This window comes from Camelus ferus, chromosome 15 (assembly GCF_009834535.1).
Source record: "Camelus ferus isolate YT-003-E chromosome 15, BCGSAC_Cfer_1.0, whole genome shotgun sequence".
Classification (NCBI taxonomy): Eukaryota; Metazoa; Chordata; class Mammalia; order Artiodactyla; family Camelidae; genus Camelus; species Camelus ferus.
This window is the reverse complement of record NC_045710.1, coordinates 30,962,220-30,985,390: the sequence shown is the minus strand read 5'-3', so window position 1 is coordinate 30,985,390 and position 23,171 is coordinate 30,962,220. Positions and strand designations below refer to the sequence as shown.

The window sequence follows — 23,171 nt, the reverse complement described above, 5'->3', positions numbered from 1 at the left end:
CTCTAATTTGATAAACATGTGCTTGGTTTATGGACACAAACTGTAGAATTCAGGAAACTTAGTAGCACGTATGGCTTGCTATAGGATTTTGGTGGTTATGTATGTAATCTGGCTTGTGTATTAGTAAAGTGGTCCTAGGAATAGACATTCAGGATTTTAAAATATTAATTATATATTTTCAGAGTCTTTCTTTGGGTATACCCTATGTAATATAAGAATTAATTTTTTAATATAGTTAACTTGAAAACGTTTTTTGGCTGGCAGCCTAATCTCTTTAAGAACCTGTATATTCATATTTTTGGTGGCGTATCTTTCCAATATATGACTTTACTCCTCACCTAGTCTGTTGCCCTTCTTTGTGGAGCGACATATCCAGGGTTTTTATGTTCTAGTTGACCTGAGATGAAGAAACAAAGATGCTGGTTTAGATTCCAGAGGCTATTTTGTTTCTTACAAATTGGTTGGTTAAGCAATTTAGAGACTTAACTGTCAATTACCAAAAATGGATTCTATGCTTAGTTGGTTCATTTGTTTGTTTGTTTATTTAAAATCTCATAAAAGTTTATTATAAAAATACAATTGACAAGGAAATTTGATTGTTTCTAATATTTACTTATTGAGCTTTTGGCCACTGCCTTTCAGTTTTTTAGGTCACAGAAAATTAAATGTATCAAATGGTAAAGAAATTGAGTAGAAATAAACTGATATTTTAATCTATTATTTGATATTGGAAGACATTATTAAATGTTAATGTACCTATGATCAAATTCAATTTAAGTTTATAATGATTTTTACCTTATATTAGGCAGTTAGGGAATAATCCTAGTAGAATCAACATTATTGAGCCACAAAACTGTGAGTTCCAGTGTGGGGAACGTGCCGCTTGTCAAGCATAGAGTTGGGACTAGGATCCATGTGTCCTGTCCTCAGTCTGGTGCCTTTCAATGCATATTACAGTGAACTGTCCTCTGTTCTATATTTTATTCAGGCTATGTGAGTGGATGTTTAAATGCAACATGGGTGTGGGAGCTCTGATGCAGAATTTCTGAGGTTGATCTTATCACTTTATTTTTCACACATACGCATGGAGCTTTGCCAGAAACAGCCTGGTGAATTTGTGTTTTTATATGTATTTGTATTTTTCTCCATTGAACTAGCTGTATGGGCAGGGGGTGGGGAGAAGGGCAGGAACACAGTGCCCAGTAAAACAAACTTCGATATACAAAAGCAGTCTGGTCTATACAAAAATAACGAAGATGACCTGGCTTTGGTCATAGCAGAATTTGTACAGGAAAAAGTATACTTTTGCTGAGGAAAGAGGTAATGTAAAAAAAAAAAAAAGTTATCAGTATTGAATTTCCTAACTGAAATTGCTTTCAAGACCCTCATCCCTAGGACTGATCAATAAAAATCATCAATAATTACAATGAAAACTCCAACAGTTAATGTTCATACTGAGTTACAGTTTTGTGGCAAGCTCTGTTTTTAAATATGTTTTATTTCAAATTAATGTTTCAATGACAGTAACTGAGTCTGTGCTTTATTCTAGGATTCAGAGAAACTGCAAGGCTTATTCCAGGCTGCACTGGAGCTCAGCACCAGCACCAAACCATATGACTGTGTAACAGCTTCCTACCTGCTGAACTTCTTAATCTGGCAGAATGCTCTGCCGTCATCTCTGTCTCCCCAATTAAAAACTCAGCGGGTTGCGTGTGGAGATGGAGATAAGTCTGCTGCTGTGGTGGAAAATAACACATTAATGGGTTTGTTTTGAGCTTTTGCTTTTGCTCTTATTTATCAAAACCAATATCTTGCTCTCTCACTATTCATATGGTTAGAATATTTAATGGTTAAACATTTACTTTGTGGTTTTTCATTTAAGAGTTTACCAGCATAAAAGTATGCCATGAATTGCTCCTTTGCCACTAAATAGTTTACTCAGCTGTATTATTTCTAAACAGGATTCACATTAAATAAGTAGATATGCAAATGTACATTAATAGAGCTTTTATTTAAATAAGACTTCTTTCTCTACCAAAAATGTACTTTTTTTTTTTCCCTGCAGAAATTTTACTATGACTATAGCCAGATCTAGGGTCTGAGTTGGTTTAGATCTAATGATTTTAAACAGATATTTGTTGGGGATTCATGTACTTAATTTTATGCTAGTAAATCTTCATTTTGGAATTGTGCTAGAAATGAGGACGGGTAGGGATTTTTGATTAAACAAAGGAGAGGTCATATATAGAAAGAGAGTTAGGCTCTCCAGGATGGTGGGAAAAGCCATAAAAAAGAGAACTAAAATGGGAGAAAACTAGGAGGCCATGGATAGTTCTAGTGAAAATGTGGTCATAGAGCTCGCGATGGAGAGATGACGTTGCCATGGGAAATGACACGTGCCCACCTTAGGTAATAGTTTCTTAGATATGACACTCAAAGCACAAGCAACAAAGAAAAAATAGATAAAATGGACTTATCAAAATTTGAAACTTTTGTGTGTCAAGGACACCATCAAGAAAGTGAAAAGACAACATGCGAAATGGGAAAAAGATTTGCAAATCCTTTATCTGTTAAGGGACTTGGATCTAAAGTATATAAAAAACCTTTACAACTCACTAGTAAAGGGTCAAATTAATAAAAAATAACCAAATTAAAACATGGACAAAGAATCTGAATAGACATTTCTCCAAAAAAGATAAATATGAACAATAGCAGATGAAAAGATGCTCAACATCATTAGCTGTTAGGGAAATGCAAGTAAAAATCACAATGAGGAAGCACTTCATCCTCAATAGGATGGCTATAATGAAAAAAACAGATGATAACAAGTGTTGATGAGCATGTGGAGAATGTGGATCCCTCCTATACACTGTTGATGGGAATGTAAAATGGTCCGGCCCCTTTGGAAAACAATCTGGTGGTTTCTTGGAAGGTTACACATAGAATTACCGTATGACTGTGCAGTTCCACTCTTGGCCATTTTCTTAGTCAGCTCAGGCTGCTATAACAAGATACCATAGAGTGGGTGGCTTAAACAATAGGCTTTTATTTTTCAATTCTGGAAGCTGGGAAGATCAAGATTAAGGTGCTGACGGATTTGGTTCCTGATGAGAACTCTCCTCCTAGTTTGTAGACAACAGCCTTCTGGCTCTGTGCTCACACAGAGGAGAGAGCAAGTTCTGGTCTCTGTTAAGGACAGTAATCCCATCATGGGGGTCCCACCTCATGCCCTCAGCTTAACTTGATTACTTCCTAAAGATTCTACCTCTAAATACCATTGCATTGGAGGTTGGGGTTTCAACATGAATTTAGGGGGAGGGAAGGGGGACACAAACATTCTGTGCATAATGGGCATATACTTAAGAAAAATGAAAGCTATGTCCAAACAAAACTTGTGCATGAATATTCATAACAGCATAATTCATAATAACCAAGAAGTGGAAACACCTCACATGTCCCTCAGCTGATAAATGGTTAAATAAAATGTGGTATATTCATACAATGGACTGTTACCCAGCCATTAAAAGAAATGAAACATTAATACATGCTACAGTATGGATGAACGTTGAAAACATTAGACTAAAGTAAAGAAGACACAGATTGTATGATTCCGTTTATATGGTTTGTTCGGAATAGAAAATAAGTACATGGTTGCCTAGGGCTGGGGAGGTTGAGAGGTGCATGGAGGGGAGTGCCTGGGAATGGGTGAGAGTTTTTTGAGGGGTGAAGATGAAAATGTTCTAAAATTCACTGTGGTGATAATTGCACATAGCTGTGAATATCCTAAAAATCATTGACTTCTATACTTTAAGTATATAAATTGTATGGTATATGAATTATATTTCAATAAAGCCATTATCTTTTTAAAAAACTTTCCAAATAGTACATGGGCCTGGGGTCTGATAACCCTGATGGAGGATGTCTAGAAGGAATGGTCCAGAGTGAATGCTGTCAATGGATCCAGGAAGTTAGGGGAAGACACAGTTCTCCCTTAACTGGAGATGGATAACAGGCTAGATAACCTTGAAACTTCCCTTTTTCCATTCAAAACCTCTAGTGTGAAGTACAATTGAGTTGGTGTTTTCATGGGAACTGTTCTGTTCCCAAATTTATATGTGTTTCTAAACTGGCAATATTTTGACGTTTTGTTTGCTTTTTCTAGTTATCAAATGCTTGTTGGAAAATCTTGAAGAAGAAATCTCTCAGGCTGAAAATTCTTTACTTCAGGCAGCAGCATCATTTCCAATGTACGGGCGAGTCCACTGTATAACAGGAGCTTTGCAGAAGCTATCTCTAAAGTAAGTATCCACAGCGCCTCCTCAGTATGCACTTCTGAGCTTTAAACTTAGTGGAATGTGTTCTAGGAAAGCAACATATTGCCTTAAAGATAATTAATAATTAGATTTTAAAAAGTACATGTATACATATATTTTAAAGGCTTCAGTATTTCATAGATTGCACAGTTTTGAAACCCAAATTCTTTTGACTCCTTTTATCTATTAATTTCCATTTTAAAAATATAATTTTTTTGTTTTTAGTATAAATTACCCTAACATCCTTGTTGTAGCAGCCTGCAGCTGGTCAGTGAGTGGAGACCCGTGGTGGAGAAGCTCATTGTGATGTCCTACAGACTTTCCGCCGTGGTGTCACCAGTGATTCAGAGTTCCTCCCCGGAAGGCCTCATCCCAATGGACACTGATGCAGGTCAGTAAGCGAAGAAAGACAGAACTATTATATTTTTTTCCCTACTCATTTCTTTGGCGAGCAACAGAGGCTAAACAGGGGAAAAAGACATTATTATGATGATTAATGAGATTTCTGCCTTTTTAGCAATGTTTTTAACTATTGAAAAATAACCAAAATAAATAAATAACCAAGTGAAGAGCAACGTACTTCCTCCTCTGGGGTAAATTGGGTTTTATAATGTGGTAATTTCAGAGCACAACCTGCCAGATAATTGCTGAGACAAGGGGAGAGGACAATATGAGTTAGAGAGGTAACAGTTGATGCAGTTCAGTCAGAGCAGGCAACTTGTTAGAATAGAGGAATAGAGGAAGACCATTTGGCATGCAAAGACCATTTAATTTAAAAAAATGGAGGAGATACTCAAAATGCCCAAAACTGAACTCATGAACTTTCATCTGTCTTTTCCTTCCCAACCCCTGTGTCTTTGGAAATGGCCCTACCAGACATCTATTTATGCAAGTCAGGAGTCTAGGGCTACTTGACATCCCCTTTGCTCCTTACGTCTAGCTTGTCTCCACATTCTCTCAGTAGTACCCCTCAAATAGCTCTCAAATCTCTCTTCCTTTTATCTGCATTTTCTTACCTTACTCCAGACTCTTATCCTCTCTTGTTTGGACTACTCTAGTTTCTGCACATCTACTCTTATCTCCTTCCATTTCCTTTTTACTACATCCAGAGTAATCTTTTTTAATCATATAATTCATCATGTTACACACAATCTTGACTTAACCCTTGTGCTCTGCCCACCCTCCCTGCTCCCTTTTATTTAAAATACTTTAGTGATCTTAGACCAGGTTCTGTAATAGCTTCACCCCTGCAACCTTGCCAGTCTTGTCTCTTAGCACTCTCCCCGTCCAACAGATTTCTATTTCATGGAGTTGTTGCAGTTTAACAGGGATCTTGTCTATGTTTTCCACCTCTGTGCCTGGCAGAAGTTGGTACACAGTAAATAGTTGTTATAATGAATAAATCAATGAATGAACAATTTCTGAAAGTATAGGAACTAAATTCAGTGCCTAGGATGCCCTAGGTGGCATATGTATGTGGCAGTCCCCCCTTATCTGAGAGGAATTTGTTCCAAGACCACCAGTGGATGCCTGTGAGTGTGGATAGTACCAAACCCTGTACAAACTGTTTTTTCCTATACATACATACCTGTGATAAAGTTTAATTTATAAATTAGGTACAGTAAGAGATGAACAACCATGATCAATAATAAAATAGGACAATTATTACAAGATACTGTAATAAAAGTTCTGTGAATGTGGCCTCTCTCTGTTCTCTCAAAATATCTTGCTATATTGTGCTCACCCTACTTTTTGTGATGATGTGAAACGATGAAATGCCTGCATGAGAGGGTGAAGTTGAGGTGAGTGACATAGGCATTGTGACGCAGTGTTAGGCTGCTGTTGACCTCCTGGAGATAACGTCAGAAGGATTATCTGCATCAGGTGATCCTGAATCTTCAAGCTGATAGTTGGATGTTAGCTGCAGACTATGATGTTGGCGAGCCCGGGTGGGATGGAGAGGGGTAATGGGAGATTTCATCACGCTATTCAGAACAGCACACAGTTTAAAACTTATGGATTGTTTATTTCTAGAATTTTCCTTTTAGTAGTTCAGACCGTGGTTGACTGAGGGTAACTAAAACTGTAGATAAGGGAGGGATTACTGTACCTGTACTGCAACTGGACTGGAAGGGAATGACTGTTAAAGGTGTATATATTAGCTTGAGTGTTCCTCTGAACACGTCGAAAATCATAAAGTAAATTTGCATTTGGTGTTGAAATAAAGTTGGTGAATGCATTTTGGAGCAGAAATGAGAGGATTATCTTAAAAAACAAACTGAATATATCATAAACACACAGTGCATCATACAGTATAATACTTTGTGCTGATAATTAAAGTAACCTAGAGTTGTGTAGTTGCATAGAAAATGTTACATTTTGTTCTTTACTAAAAATGAGTTAGAAGGTTGGTGATGATTCATGATACCAAGACACAGTTACTTATTTATTTTGGCTAATAATTTAAATGCAAAAATTTGTTGGTTTAGTTTTCCTACTTAAACAGTGCATGGGAATAAAGAACATCCAGTCATATAGCTAATATCTGGATCAGGCAAGTATCAGTATATTCTGATGGGAAATCTTGAGTGTTTGTCAGCAATTGTGGGTAGGGCCATCAGAGTATGCTAAAATTCTGTTCCTTATTAAAAATTTAAAATATCTGTTGGTCTCAGAAATTGCTTATGTCCCACTGACTTTTCCTTAATTTTGCCTTTTGTTTTTCCTCTGTCTCCATTTTTCTTGTATCTTTCCCATGTTATCTGCCATGCATTCTGAATTCTTTGAAAAAAGTCTCCCCTGAAAGCCACAGAAGTGAATGGGTGACTTAACCCTTGTGCTTTGCCCACCCTCCCTGCTCCCTTTTATTTAAAATACTTTAGTGATCTTAAAATTTTATTCTGATCATCCCTTTTTTTCTTAGTCTTTCTGTGATTTCCATTTGGGCTGGTGTTACTTTTTCACAGCTGTCAAAATCTGTTTTTGGCAAAATTTCACGGAAGCCACAAGTGAGCATAAGATGTTACTTGAATTATTATGATAGCAGTTTGGGTCTTTGTAATTCCCATAGTACCTAAAATGCAAGTGTATATAATAGGTATACTGTAAATACTCATTCTTTGACTTTTTAATTGGTTTCAGGTGATTACCTAGTGTTATTTTTTTCTTTAAAACGCTGAGCCTGGCTAGCTCTTTATTACCTAGTCATCCATAAATCCCTTCAGCCCATGGTACTGCACTTCTGCCATGAGCCAGTTTGTGTTCCTGGCACTGGCAGCTCAGCAGTGGAGAAAGCATTGCTCATGGAGTGTACATTTCCTAATCCAGTGAGTGCTTAAGGAGTAAAAATGAAGCTGAATATAGCACTAGGACTATAAATCATACTTAGAAAGCAGTATATTATATAATATACTGCATTTCAAAGAAGGAGTCTTCATGATACTCCTGGGCTTGTAAAAGGTTGTTTCTGTTGGTGGTGGGGTTTCTTACCCCTTAACACAAAATGCATTGAAGTTTATTGCTCTTCTTCATCCAGTTGTGCACTTTATTTGAGATTCTTTGACAATGTTAAGAAAAGTAGCGTAAATGAGATGGCAGCCTTTGTCCTGTGTATAGTTTCTGTTGTGTTTTTTTCTCCTATCTTCACCCTGTTTAAGATATATGTTATATTTTAAAAGTACACTCAAGTGTCATGGGAAGATTTTATGTAAATAATTTTCATAGCATCCACTTTGTGAGTTCCTTCTAATAGCACTAATTATCAAGTATTGAAAGTTACAAACTCTTTGAGGGAAAATACCCCCAAGGGAAATCTGCGTGTGATATGGGACTGGGGCTTTAGGTACTCTCATCTCTCTCCCTCAGAATCAGCAAGCCGCTTACAGACGATTCTGAATGAGATTCAGCCACGAGATACTAATGATTATTTCAATCAAGCCAAAATATTGAAAGAATGTGATAGCTTTGATTTGGAGGACTTGAATGCCAGTATGCCAAGTATTGATGCTTCCACAGAAATCAAAGGTAGCATATATAAAGTTTATATTGTTGTCAGTATTTAAATGACAAGTACAGTGTAAAAAATGCCCTTTTTTTCTGTAGTGAATCAGGGGCTGCATATTTGTGCAGGACATTTCTAGGAAATAAAGTCTTTTTTGAGCTTATAAATAATTTATTTTAGGGAATGAGTTTATGACTTTTACCAGAAGATGGTATGGCCCAGTGCAGTATATAAGATGCTACAACAAAAAGCCTTTGAGGGGAGAGTGTATAGCTCAGTGGTAGAATGTGTGCCTAGCATGTGCAAGATCCTGGGTTCAATCCCCAGTACCTCCATCAAAAATAAATAAATAAACCTAATTATCTCCCTCCTCAAAAAAAAAAAAAAAAAAAAAAAAAAAAACCACAACCCAAAAAACACATTAAAAAAAAGAAAAGCCTTTGAGTGCTGAAACTTGTCTTGCCAGCCAGGTGATGCAGGAGCAGTGACGCACAGTGAACTTGGGTCTGGGCAGCAGTCTGCTTCTCCCAGCAGTATGGTTCTGTGCTGTGTGGGCCCTCTTAGCCAGGCAGGCAGCTTTTTAAAGGAAGCAAACTTTATGATTCAGTGAAATGTGAGCTGCTCTGTTGTACCAAGCCTCCAGAATTTGAATTCTTCCTGCTTATTTGCTCACTAGTTATTTTATAATTTTCTATAATGCTGTGAAAAATCATCAGAAGCAGTGATAGCTTATTGATTTATAACAAATTCAACAGTCTCCACTAGATGGGGATATTGTCTTGTAAAAATTTCTCTGTGGTTTTTTTTTTTTAATTACACAAAATAATGTAAATGTATGCTTGTTACAATAGTTTCAAACAATACAGAGATAAATATGAATTAAAAACAAATTAATTTTGTTTTATTTTCTTATTTCCTCCCCAATCCCATGGCTTCCCTTTTTAGTGTACATTGTTTTGGACTTATTTTATGTATTTAAGTGTATGCACATTTATCCTTTGAGTGTAGTGGGCTCTTAAAAGACTAAGATTGTTTTATTAACTTGCCTTTTAAATTTAAGAGTTTGTTTTGGATTTTTTTTTTTTAATGTCAGTGCTAAAATATTCCTAAAGCTAGAAAAACAGAGTAAGAATTATTATAGCTTATTGACCATGGAATTTAAATATATTTTGAAAGAGAAGTTGTATTTTCCTTTGATTCTGAAGGGCCTATTCTACTCCTTTACTCATATAGAGCCACCCTCACCAAAACAAATAATGAAATATATTTATTATAATCATATTGTATGGATAACGGAAAGGCAGAGAGAGTTTGTTTCATTAGTTTACTAAGATTAGACTTTAGTTTTAGAATAATATTGTATTTTATTTTGAAATTTACTTTACAAAGTATATTAAAAAAATACTTAGCGTGATTCCTACTCATAGCACATGCTCAACAAATGTTACTGATTTTCTCCTGAATAAATATAGCACATGACAGATTGGTTTGTTCAAGCAGATTATTCTTGGGGAAATTATGAATAAGCTTGTTCTAAGAAACCTGGGTTATGAGTAATCAAGTGCCTAGTGTTGCAATAGATTTTTTTTTTTTAAGGTAAAGAAGGAAAAACATGTGATGTAACTGCTCAGATGGTGCTGGTATGTTGTTGGAGAAGCATGAAGGAAGTCGCTTTGCTCTTAGGCTCACTGTGCCAGCTTCTGCCCATGCAGCCTGTGCCAGGACCTTCTGATGGATTATTGACAGTGGAGCAGGTAGGGTAGATGTTTACTTTGCCTGGTATAATTTCTGGTCAAAGCAAAAATCACAAACTTTTATTTATAACCCAACTTAAAAATTTTTTTTAGAAAAACATTTTTCTTGAATGAAATCTTATACAGATGTCAGCTAAAGAAAGTTCATTAAATTGTAGAAATTAGACCTTGCAATACATTTCAAAAGTGTGGTATTTTTAGAACTATTTTAATTTTTCTAAGTTATATAAATAATGTTAGAATTTTACCTTACTTTTAACTGCAGTGTTGTTGTTTCAACTTTTATTTCTCCATTTAACATGCACAAATTTAAAATGCAAAAATAAATGAAACTGTCTACTTAGTAAAACTCCACAAGCCTCTTAAAATTTGCAAAAAAAAAGTAGTATATTGGTTGATAATGGATCTCATGTTTCCATCTACATTGATGATAAAGTCGTAGTTACTTTGGTTTTTTTTTGGCTGACTTTTATTTTAAGACCACAAAGCTAGTTCACCATCTGGGACTGTTCAAGTGACTTGAGTGCAGTGTTTACAAGAAATTAGCTTACCACAAGCATTTCATTTGGAAATATTTTAGATTTATTAGATTTCTGTTTTTAATTGATCCCGCCTTCCTTTCCATATGGTTTCAACAAATCTATTTTCCCACCATTTTCCAGGAAAGATATATGACATGTACTTTCATTTTTAACCTTTTTCAAATAAAGGTAATTTCTCCCATAGGGTGTTACAGCATTTAAGAACAAAACAAATATTGTAGTTTGGTAATGCTGATTATTTCTGTAACAACCACGTGACTAGTTCCATGGAAATAATGCGAATATTTTTATTCTCACACTCTCTGTGGCTGATGTGCTTGCATCTGGTTAACAGCTGGGTTTGTGATGTTGCAAGCCTCTGAGATGGAGAACAGCAAAGGGGAACAGGCCGCTGCTGGCATCATTATGTTCCTTATTCTCTTCCAAATCAAATAGGCGGTAGTGTCCTAGAGTTCCTTGCAGTCATTGCTGGTGACTGGCTAGAGTGCCAATGCCAACATCTTTGCTGAGGAATCCAGCTATGATTAATGATGACTTCACTGATGTTCACCTTCTTACTAAGAAGTAAACATGTGCTGGAGCCCCTTGACTTCTCAACTTTTCAAGGACAAATTAAAACATCTAGTTTCGGGGGTTTGTTGGCTAATTAAAAAAAAAAAAAAAAACCAAGGGAAACATGTTTTGCTTTTACTGTAACTGAGAAAGACCTGAATGCTTCCTGTGAAAATCATTCTGCCCTGACACCTTTTATACAATACTCAGATCTTACGAAGTTATGTGGGATGTCCATGTGAAAACTGGGAATGTTTTTTAAAACTGGAAATTAATATAAAATAAAAGAGATGTTTGTAAAAACAACAACAATAACAAAGAGAGGCTCCTATAAACCAAAAAACTCATCTAATGACTGTTTTCTTAAATAAGAAATAGAGTCCTTTCTGTAAGATACCTGTTTGCATTCTAATGCGGTCCAGTCATTTCTCCATGTCGCCATGCACATGGTGAGAAGAAATTAGTGACTGAATGAGTGACCAAGAGTGTATGTGATAGCACTGTTCTGACATTGAAACCCTGCGCTCTGTGGAAAACTTTAGTCTTGATCATGCTGAATTTTACTGAAAAAAAAAAAAAAGCCTCAGTTTAGGAGCATTTAGTCAATGAAAATCTAAATTCATCAAGAAATTAGTATTATTCGTATTACTAGAGGATTCCTACTTTTAAACATAAAATTTTGCTCCATGAAATTTCTTTAAAAATACCCCCATATACTTAGTACTTTTAAGAATTAAAAAGAGAAGGATAGAGAAGAATGTAATTTACACTGGAGTGGCTGGGCCATGCCTAAGGTCTGCCTTCCTTCCAAGGGCATAGTGGCCCTGGCATTGCTAGATCTTCTGTGCCCTTAGTGGCAAAGCTACCAATTTGAGAGTCAACACTGTAGGTGAATGTGACAACAGAAGACCAGCAGAGACAGAGGCAGTGAACTGACTTGCAGGCAGTGCTCCCTGTTGTGGAGGAGAATTTGGACCTTGGATTTCTTACTCCCAGGAGTCATAACTGTGATCTGTTTTTCCCTTGATGAAGGAAGCTGTTCTATACAGTTTGAAATTTGAGGTCTTGAATGTAGACAGCAGGGAGGATTTCTTTTGGAACTCAGTTCCTTTAAGCCCATCCCGAGTTTATAACAGGCCAGCAGGTAGTGAGACTACGATTTAGGGGGTTTTGCTGCTGTCCAAGGAGCAGAGCTGGTGCTTGTTTATGATTCTGAGTATTCAGTGCTATGTTCACAAGCTCTTAGAGCTGGAAGGACCACAGAGGTGATATTATCCAGCTCCTCCGCACAAGGGGAAACTGCAGCCCTTGGATGTTACCTGGTTTGCCCAAGATCACAAAGCTGGTTTGTGGCCGCTCTCGGACAGGAACCCAATTCTTCTGCCTCCCAGCCTGTGTTCTGACACAACACAGTGCTGCCTTTGTTCTGAACTGCTCATTTAATTTTTCTTGAACTTCTTAAAATTTAATTTTCCCTGCTTCCCATAGCCAACCAGCTTTTTGCAAGCAATAGTACAGTAAGGCAACTTGCTACTGAACTTTTTAGCAAATGATCCATTTTCCCTAGATGACTCCTTGTGAAGCAGTGTGTCCTCCACGACTTCACCAAGAGGAAAATGTGTTCATTCAGAGGCACGTCTGACTTTTCCTCCTGCACTGTAATCACATAATGAAAGGCTCTTTCATGGTGTCCCTGTACAAGAGGCAGAGATAAAACCAGCTTTGAGGGATGTAAGTCGAGAACCTTAAAGGGAGAGCAGTGCGTGCAACCTTATCTCACAGCTTCCTGACTGCCGTGTGTCTGGGTTTCAAGCTGGATGTTTTGCTGATGTAGAGCTTTTGCTTGATACATTGTTGGTCCTCCTTCCATGGGATATCGGATACCCAGTACCTACTGATTTTTCTGAACAACTTCCTTTACCTGGACTATCAGTTCATATGTTTATATATTTTCCCTAATATTCCTAAAAAGAAGCTTTTGGATAGATTTTTTTTTCAGATCTGCTTTCCCCTTCCTAGTAATTATTGCCACAGAAATCACGTGAATAAAAATAATTACCAACAATTAGAAATCAGCAATTTTTTTTAAACTCCTACTTTAGATTCTGTTCTAATTTTCATGATGTATGTGGCTAACTGGGTTTACACATTCCCTCAGTACCTTTTGTTACTGTTTTAGATTTTTGTTAATGGACTGTAAATGGGATGTAAGATTATTAGCATGCATAAGTCTTAAAAGAGATTGTCTTTTGTATTTACCAAAGTTTATTTTTTAGAAATTGTGAATAAGTATTCATTGAATTGTGCTGAATGCAGGTTAGCATTTTAAGCTGTAAAATGAACTTGAGCATATAATCACATCATTTTGTCAGCTGTTTGTTGACTGCTTTACTACAAGGGTGTTCTGGGAACATTAAGAAATACAACATGTGGTTCTCTGACCTCAAAGGGTTTAGAAATATAATAGAGGATACAAGACAGAAATTCATTTTAAAAAGTCAGACTAAAGGGCAGTTGTTAAAATGGCACATGGTTAAGAATTTGCCAGAAAGCAAAGAATAAACATTCTGGTAGGAAGATGTCTGAATACCAGAAAACCATCGCCTTTGTTATCATTATGTAGGAGGATAGTGTTTGGGCTTTGAAGAAATCCCAAGTGTTAGTAAGAAATCACTGTAGTAGAGAATGTCCAGTTTAAAACATTAATTATCTTACTGTAGTGTAAACTTTTATAAACTATTCCATTTAACCAAAATGGAATTAGAATCTCCTGTTGACATTCCCAAGGTTATAAAAAGTGGTTGTGTCTTAAAGTAAAATTTAAGGTTTAGGGATTAAGTCTTACTACTAGGTGACACAAAATAAAAACGAGTCGACAGTTAGCAATAATGATTGCTACTCTCTGCCAGGTACTCTGCTAGATGCTTAGATGGATCATCCCATTTATTTCTGAGAATAATCTGTGAAGTACGTTCTAGTTTTATCCCCATTTCACAGATGAAGGAACTCTGTTGCTTTATCAGCCTGTATTCGTAAGGAGCCTGAGTAGAGTTCCTGAACACAGCCCTCTTGGCTTCGAATTCCCGGATTTTAACCACTATGCATGCTCTTTGTAGAAATGTCTGACCTGTATTCTTCAGTCTTTGTGGCCTTTCTAATTTATGGTGAAGGGAATTGGCTTTGATTTTTCTACTGTATTTCTCTTTAGTATATAGATAAAGGATAAATAAAAAATGTATTTACATTGGCCCTTTGTGGATTTTATGCTCTAGATGAGCACTTAGCTCCTCTGTTTAGTCTGCTGGTGAATTATAGATGCCTGGAGACATGGCATGTAGCTGTCCTTCCCTGTGGAAATTTACACCCTGTAAATCCATAAAACATGCTCATTTGCCTATAGACTTAGGTTTTATGAAAAGTTAGAGCAAGGCTATGCTAAACTTAAAGAGACAGTGACCAGAATTTAATTTTAAAAATAGAAATCAGTGCTTTTTTTGGTTCTTTTTTTACCTTAATTCCCTTTCAAAAATTCTGAGGTATATATTACTTATTAAGAAAATATTTTGTGAAGACACCATCCATATTAAAAGAAAAGTTTTTGTGAACTATGAATAGGAATTTAGTGGTATCTAATAGATTGAAAGGCAATTAAGTTGAGTTTTCAGAGGACTTTTTATTTTTTAAGTTAAATTTAAACATTCTTCTTGTTCTACTCTTGTCATAAGTTTCTACAGCATTAAGTATGTTCCTTGTAGTCTGATCATCCAAGAGGAGGGTGTCAGCATGGCCTCTTCCTGGTCCATCTGCTCATGGACCGCATTGCCCCTGCTGTCTCTTCCCCCCCGTTGTGATAGGGTACCTCCCTACCTTGCAGCCCTGTCTTCTGCTGCCTTCTGGTATGATACCTCGAGGCCATTCAGCCAGGTCTACTATCACTCTCGTGTATAGTCTTTTTTCATTCACATAAAAAGACCCAGTAACGTGTCTGACAGGTATCAGGTACTTAATAAGTGTTTGTTTGCTCATTCTAGTATCCTAGCTTCTTCTTATGTTAATTATCCGTTTCCATATTGGTTCACCCAAGTATATCCTGTTTAAGGTCTGGCCATGAAGCTTTTTCTAATAATTTATTTCAAGGCAAAAAGATGTTTCATTTCTTAATGCTGTTAAGCTTCTAATGGGGACCATAGAGCTTATTGGTCTTCTCTGAACTGAAAGCCTTCTAAGGACAGGCACCTTGTTTTGTTCTTCTGGGTCTACCCAGCGCTAAGCTTCTAAGCACTTGGCAGGGTGCTCAAGAAGTACTTACTGTCTGATTAACAGAAATTTTATACCCTCTTCAAAGGAAAAAATTCATAATAAGCCTGGGTATTAACATGGGTGAGTTTGTTGGGAAATTAAGTGAAAAAGGAAACGAGGAAAAACTCTCTCTCACTTGTGCCCTTAGAACCTCATTCTGTTTTATGAGGCCAAGATTACCTAGGGTTGAAGTCTACCCTTGAGACAAGAGACCACCCACTGGTCATGCTTCTAAGGTCTTTGATTTTATTATGTGTTTTTGACTTAAGCCCCTTTGAAGAGTGTTAAGATAAAGGAAGCAACGCAAATCTGATCTTTGCTTAAGAACTAAATTGTAAACTGCTGTAAGTCCACAGAAAAGCACTTTACCAGTAACATTTACGTTTTCCTGAAGTATGTTTTAGTATCTGTAATGTTTAAAAAAAAATAAGGATGTTAGACCCCATCTCTGACTTCCTGTTTTTATTCTTTCTAGCTTAAAATACCTTTTTTAGAAATCTTCTTTTATTTCTCTAGTAATAGAAATGATGGTCATAAAAAATTAGTTAAGTGGTGTTCCTTCTTTCTGTTTTGTAGGGTTATTGAGCTTCAGGTCTGTCATGGGTGTTAAAGTCAGATTTAGGGTGTGATAATTCTGTTCAAAATATACTCTGAAATTACATATTGAAGGTAGAATAATAAGGCTTACCCTGACTGACTTTTGACAACTAGTAGTATGTGGCCTATAAAAAGTATGAAAATTTAGGGGTGTCATCAGATCTTCACCTGAAAACTTTTGCTGAAGAACACATGTCACTCTTTGGGGATATTGAAGTGTTAGAATTTTAAAACTTCTGTTATTTACTCCGTTTTTGATTTTTTTCTTGATCTCATATCTGATTCTTATTTCTTTAAATGTTATCACTCATCTTGGTATAATTGTATATACTTTGAGTTTAGAGTATGTCTTTACCTTTTCTGTATTTGGAAACCTAGACAGAGCTTACACAGAACTGAACTGGTTTATAAGTTACAGGCTTCTTCTGAGCTTTTAGATTTATTAACTCCTTTTAACACACAGTCTGTGAGGCAAGTGCTATTATTATTCCCAGTTTATAGATGAAGAAACTGAGACAGTTCCCTGTGGTCACATATTTAACTGCTCTTTCTACTGTTTATCATCTCTAATGTGTGCTGAACATTAGTCACTGTGCTGAAGTGGAAACTTTCTAGATAAGCATATCTGAGCTATCTTGGGTTAGCTTGCTTTTTCATCATTCTGTGATCCCTGGGGAGACCTGGATCAAGAGATCAAGAGAGAGCCAGTTGTAGCTTTGGTCCTGAGTTTTATACAAAATCTGAATTTTCTAAAGCTTATCAGCCACCAGATTTTAATGGTATAAAAATACATTCATCCCAACCAATTTAACAGGTAATGCTGTACAAAACCTCATCAACAGCTAATTGTTAGTCATGTCTTCTTTAAGATACACTGTCATATTTTTTATTTGTTTAAACTCGCATGGAGAAAGGCAGCATATAAGAGAGCGTTTGGGTAGCGTTCTGGAAAGTTCCATGGTTCTGACTCAGAGTGGAAGCCTGTCCATTTTCAGGAGGCCCTTTGCACTAAATCTTGCATGGCCAATAACATTTGTGTATCGCTAAAAGGTAATTATCAGAAGTATTGTTTAATGGGTTGGAGCTTCAGTTTGGGAAAGTGAAAAAATTCTGTAGATGGATGATGGTCACACAACAGAGTGAATATATTGAATGCCACTCAACTGTATACCTAAAAATGGTTAAAATGATAAATTTTATGTTATGTGTATTTCAACTACAACAGAAAAAAAATTTTTGAAGAGAAAAAAAAGGTAATGATTTCACCTAGGCCTAGGTGTGTGAGGGTTGTCACCGTGTGTGATTTGCTGTTGGTGCTGGATGGTACAAGGTAACAGAGTGATCACAGTGAGGTTCGTGAGGCTGGTGTAGGGAGGGCAGTTCAAGGGTGGCAGTTAACCATGGCCAACTCTGGAGCCAGATTGCCTGGGTTTATGTACTGGCTCTACCACTTACTTGCTGTGAGATCTTGAATAAGTTACTTGGCCTTTCTGGGTCTCATTCCCCCTCCCCCCCATTTAAAAAAGATAATAATAACACTTATTTCATGCAACTATTGGGATTAATTGTGATATTATAAAAATGCTTAAAATACTGCCTGTCACATAGTAGGTGCTAAATGGATGGGCATCTAGACCTGAGTTCTAAATGATGTTACTGACATAAATATATCTGTCAATGTCAGCATAAATCGAATATTTATTTTTGATTTTGTTTTGAAGGTAAAAGAAATAGGAGCTTACTTTAAACAACACCTTCTACAGTCCAGGCACAGAGGAGCATTTGAACTGGCTTATACTGGCTTTGTGAAACTTACTGAAATACTTAACAGGTAAAAGAAAGCAAATATCCTTTTGTGTACATTTTAAAAAGACTAAATGTACAAACCATGTGCTCCAAGTAGAATTCAGTTGTGTCTTTTGATGTTTAAAAGAATATGACTTAGTTGGCTTCAGAACTCTTGGAAAAAATTGTTTTCTTAGGTTTCATTGTATGATTTACTGCAGATGATGGAGCAAAATGTCCAAACTGGGTCTCTCTCTCATTGAAAGGTGATTTGACACAAACTCAAAAGATTTTGCTAAAAATAGCTTTCAGTTACCATTTATTTTCACTGAATGAAATGACTGTTTTGTCTGTTTGAAAATTATTTGACACGTAGACTAAAATAAGCCCTCTAGTTTTTTGGATTTGTGTATATTACAGACAGAGAAACACTTAAGGATTTTGTGTTTTTCTTTGTAATTTTATCTCATAAAAAAATTGAAAGAACAGTAAATAGACCAGAAAGTATAAAAGACTTTTCCCCCTTACTTGGAAAAATACTTAGGTAGAGTTCATATATTTACACAAATGTATTTTTTTCGACATTATAGGTGCCGATAATTTCATTCATTCACATAATAGATTTCCTCCAAAGAGCTTGTGAGGAAACCTTAAATTACTTAATGACTAAGTGTTCATGGCAAGTGTTCTCTAAATAAAAGGTAGTATTTTCCAGGAAAACATTTCCATTGCCTGGAAACTTTTTGAAATGAAGCAGAGTTCTGCCAGCTTTGTAGCCTCAGCAAACATTTTATTTTGGGCTGTTAAGACATCTACTCCTTGAATATTTTTAAAACATTTTTTTCACACTCCTGGTAAAAACATTTATAAAACATTTTGGCAGTTATGGCCTGCACAGAATATCTTTAAATGGTACATAAAAAAATGTCCCTGACATTAAACTGCTGATCTTGAAAATATTTTGCTATCTTTTCAACTCTTTCTTTCCAGTGTAGACATGACTTAAGAATATTTTTTTTCTCACAACACAACACACTTCACTCCCTTCAAATCAATTAGCAGATATGTATATTGAACACTAGCTGTGTGCTTAGTACTTAGTGCTTGGTTTGGAGGATACAATACTTCTTTATGAGACAGGGTTCCTGTTCTCAAAGAGCTTATGGTTTAGTTGGGGAAATAAGCAGGGATGAAGTTCAAAATATTTAACAAATGGTATGTCATGGGCACTCATCGGTCACAACAGACACTGGCTATAAGCACCCAACATCTTGGCCTGTATGGATGTGTGTTAGCTGAATATAACTGTCAAAATTTGGGTAAAATTTACAAATTCTGTAGGAATAGCAGAGAGAGAAAGCCACAAGGGTAGGCTGGTAGGGCTTAACGGAGGAGGTAGAATTTGGACTAGAGCGTGAGTAAGGTTTCAGTTGGTAGGAGGAGAAAGGAGGAGACTTTGTGAACAAATATTCAGAGGCTAGAGTCAGCATGGCATATTGTTAGGTGAGGAAATAAGCCAGTCTGAGTGGAGTGATGGTGGTGATGGCGGTAGAGTTAGTAGGCAATGCCAAGTAACTGTATAGATGGAGGGCAAATTATGGATACCTGGAAAGTAGATTTGTTGTAGTAGGGACAGAGAGAGCCATTGAAGATTTCTGATCTGAAATAGATCACAGGAGGCATGTGGAAGAGAGAAATAGCGATTATGACACAGTCTTAGTTCTGCTTATATCCATTCTATTTACTGGCAATGAGATTGTACAAAAGTTAATCTCCTTAGCCTCTGATTTCTTCATCTATAAAATAAGATAAAGACTATTTGCCCTAATTGCCAAGTCTCTCTGGCTTTTGTTATGTGGATCAAGTAAAATAGATATTTACAAAGACCCTTTTGCATTATAAAACTTAATAGAAATATAAAACTTAATAGAAATGTAAAACATTATGAGATTGACATTGGTTATGGTGTTGGTGCATTAAAGTAGCTTTTCAGTTGGAAGTATTAGGTTAGATAGATTGTAATGACAGACTGAAGTGAGGGGAGCCTAGCATCAGTTACAACAATCAGAGCTGAGGTGCTGAGAACTTCCTCTGTGACCGTGGCTCTGGGAATGGAGGGAGGGAAGTGGCGTCTCAGTTAACATTCAGCCCCACAGAGTAAAAACTCTATGTGTGATATTTTGAATGCTTAGAAAGGAAGCTGTGGATTATTTCATGATTTTATGTGTCGAGAATTAAGACAGTGCATAGCTGGGTGATTCTTCTCCTTGGTGTATTTACTGAATTCAGCTAGTGGTGTTCAGCTGGTAGATGAACTGATTAGGGGGTTCATGACAACTTTACTCAAATTTGTGACACCTTCATGGGATGGCTAGAAGACAGGGCCTAGTTGGGACTACACGTGGCCTCTCAGCATAGCAGTCTTAGGGTAGTTGAAATTCTTACATGGCAGCTGGCATCCTCCAGAGAGAGTATTCCAAGAGAACAGGCAGAAGCTGTGTGGTCTTTTCTGACCTAGCCTTGGAAGTCTCATAGCATTGCTTCAGTTACATTCTTTTGGTTCTAAGTGAGCCTTAAGGCCAATTGGATTCAAGATGAGAGGGATTAGACTTTACCATGGTGAAGTGGCAAGATCATGTTGTAGAAATAAGTGTGGGCTGGGAGATACTGCACTGGCCATCTTTGAAGAATGTAATCTACCACATGAACCAAACTGATTGTGTCACCAGGGAGTCCATGACTGTCCCTGCAGATTAATTTCTGGTGACCAGAAAAATGGGATTGATGATAACAAAGGCATGGAGACTGAAAGAGGTAATTAGTTGGATCAAGATGAATACATTTGTTTTGTATGTGTTGAGTGTGGATGATGGTGGCATATCCTGGCAGAAATATATAAGTCAGAACTTGGAGATAGGGGATTAGTTTGGGTGATATTACAGAAACATAGATGTAGATTTATGAACTGTCTTCATAAACATCATAGTTAGTAGGATTGCAGTCTTTAGGGAAGAGCTTAAAAGGAAAAAAGAAGAGAGGACCGTGGTCAGAGGCTTTTGAACAACTGTACTATGTGGTTGAAAGTACAGTTGAAGGCATTCCAAATAGATTAAGTGGGGAGACTAGGCAAGGCCCAGTGCCTGGTATCTCAGCCACTCTTAATATGCTTTAAAGATCTCCTTATGGCTGTCACTGTTGGCTTTTAACCATCCTGTTATGAGTTCCCAACTGTTGCTTCCAAACCAAGTGGTTCTTGATCCCTTTGGAGACATTTCAGATCTGCTGAACAGAATGTTTCACAGAGAACATCTTTACAGTGTGTGTGGCTTCCTTTTGTTTGGTTTTTATTTTTAAAAGAAAATGTGTTTCTTTTGGATCATTCTGAAAGCCTTTTATAAGCACTTAAGTTATGAAAAAGTTATTTAGGCAGATAGCATTTTTAAAGTTTGCAGAAAGAAATCTGGGCTTTCATGGAAATCCACTAAAATGGAGGCCAACTGCTGGCCACCTCTTGAACTACAGCTGTGTTAAGGAAGGAAGCACTTAAAGAGATTAATGGATAAATAACCGAAGAGTTAAACATGAGCCACATTTGTTTGAATTGGTTTTTAATAGGATTATTCAAAATGTCTTCACATGTAAACTGACTTCAGTATTAAACAATCATCTAAGAATAAATAAGAATGGCAGACACTGTTCTTTTTTTTCTGAGAATTTTTTGTAAGCCACACTTGAGTATGTGCACGCGTGCACGCACAGGCACAAGCTGTGTTAATTTTCTAGAATCTGATTTTCTTGTATGGTGCTTTCTGTTTAGAGTTTGATGAAATATTCATGCACTCTTTAAAAAACACAATTATCTGCCTGTTCGTAATTACCTGCTTAAGCATTTGATTAGAGTGGTTAAATGCATTAAAGTTACAATTCTAAATTCAAGTTTCTGATGAAATTCACATTTGCTTATTTTCTCTCTATGATCTTAGTATTTTAAGTTGTTCTTTCAATGAAAATGAACATAATCCTAAACTAGAGTGCTAAACTGGGGAATCTACCATTCATTAATTCACCCATAAATTAAAAGCTTAACTCTAAGGGGATTAAATTGTTGTCTACAATTCTAAATCTAGAAGGTAGGTTCCTGAGCACTTGCTATTGTCTTGCTCTTCAGTTTATGGAATTGCTCTGCTTACTGAAATATAGCTTAACCTACAGATATTTGTTACACTAATTACAATCATTTTCACATTATTGGCCTGAAAAAAATGAACTAATGACATTTAGCTGTTTTTTGTCATAAAATGCTAGTGCTGACTCATGGATGTCAACAATTACGGTGGACAGAAGTAATTTAAATATGTACTTCAACTTTCATCAGTTAATTATAGCTACTACAATTCAAATTCAACAGAAAACGTCTTATGAACAATTGAAATATAATGGTGAAAAAATAATTTCCCTCTACTTTACTGGAAAATGAAAGACCAGATCTCTTAAGAATATGCAACTGAGCAAGAAATAAATCTAGAATGTAATGTATGAGATTTGGGGAAAAAGTCATTCAACTGTAAATAAAAAGTACATAATCTTGTCTGCGCCTTTAATTCCATCTCCTTTGGTAAATGTGTCTAAATATGACACTTTTTATTTCTGAATGTCCTATGAATTTTATTTGAAGTATTAATAGTTAAAGAATAACTAGTGGTCATCCACTCTGGGAAGCCATATTAATACTTATAAAGAGAAAAAAAATCCTTTAACTTTCCCGTTTCTATAGTGGATTATTTAAAGTCTAAATCTTTGTGTCTTTGGTTTGTGACCCCTGAATTTTTATTTTTAAGCCTACTCCATAGTTGAGTCAGATGTTACCTTCTTTCTGGAACTTTGAATACTCATTTTTAAAGTTCTCATAGTAATACTGAGTCATTTAGACTCAATAACAGAGGAATCTTGTTCTTAGTGAATAAATTCTATCTCAGCTTTGTTGGCAAAGTTCCCAGAGTTTTTAATATTAATTTTTTTCTCCTTGATCTCAGAGAATGGTTATGTTAAATATTAAGAGAACCAACAATTTGGTACATCTTTCTAACCACTTCTTTTAATCCACTGTATCCTACCCTTCTCCCTATGGCCTTCTGATTGGTAATTCAGTTTAGTCTTGGTCATTCTTATTGCATATGCCTGCAGCCGAGGCTTCAGAACAGCCCCCTGATGTTTTAGCTGGCAGTAGACCTCAACAGTGTTTGACAGTGGTGAGGGAGGTTAAGACGGCTTCTGTTGATATGTAGCTTTCTCACTGGATCTCATTTGGGCAAATCATTTTTAAAGCTTA

General features: G+C 36.3%; 1 protein-coding gene across 3 annotated transcripts in view; it reads left to right on the top strand.

Annotated features, from left to right (window-relative positions):
• The window catches only part of THADA (THADA armadillo repeat containing), a 286,708-nt gene that overhangs the window by 29,137 nt on the left and 234,400 nt on the right, over positions 1–23,171 (top strand). For 2 of the 3 annotated variants that reach the window (XM_032497410.1, XM_014560974.2), the window contains exons 17-22: positions 1,550–1,763; positions 4,163–4,298; positions 4,568–4,704; positions 8,178–8,336; positions 9,910–10,067; positions 17,779–17,888. In XM_032497410.1, the coding sequence (XP_032353301.1) occupies positions 1,550–1,763; positions 4,163–4,298; positions 4,568–4,704; positions 8,178–8,336; positions 9,910–10,067; positions 17,779–17,888 (914 nt within the window). The remainder of the gene's footprint in view (positions 1–1,549; positions 1,764–4,162; positions 4,299–4,567; positions 4,705–8,177; positions 8,337–9,909; positions 10,068–17,778; positions 17,889–23,171) is intronic. The other variant, XM_032497409.1, reaches the window with a different exon arrangement.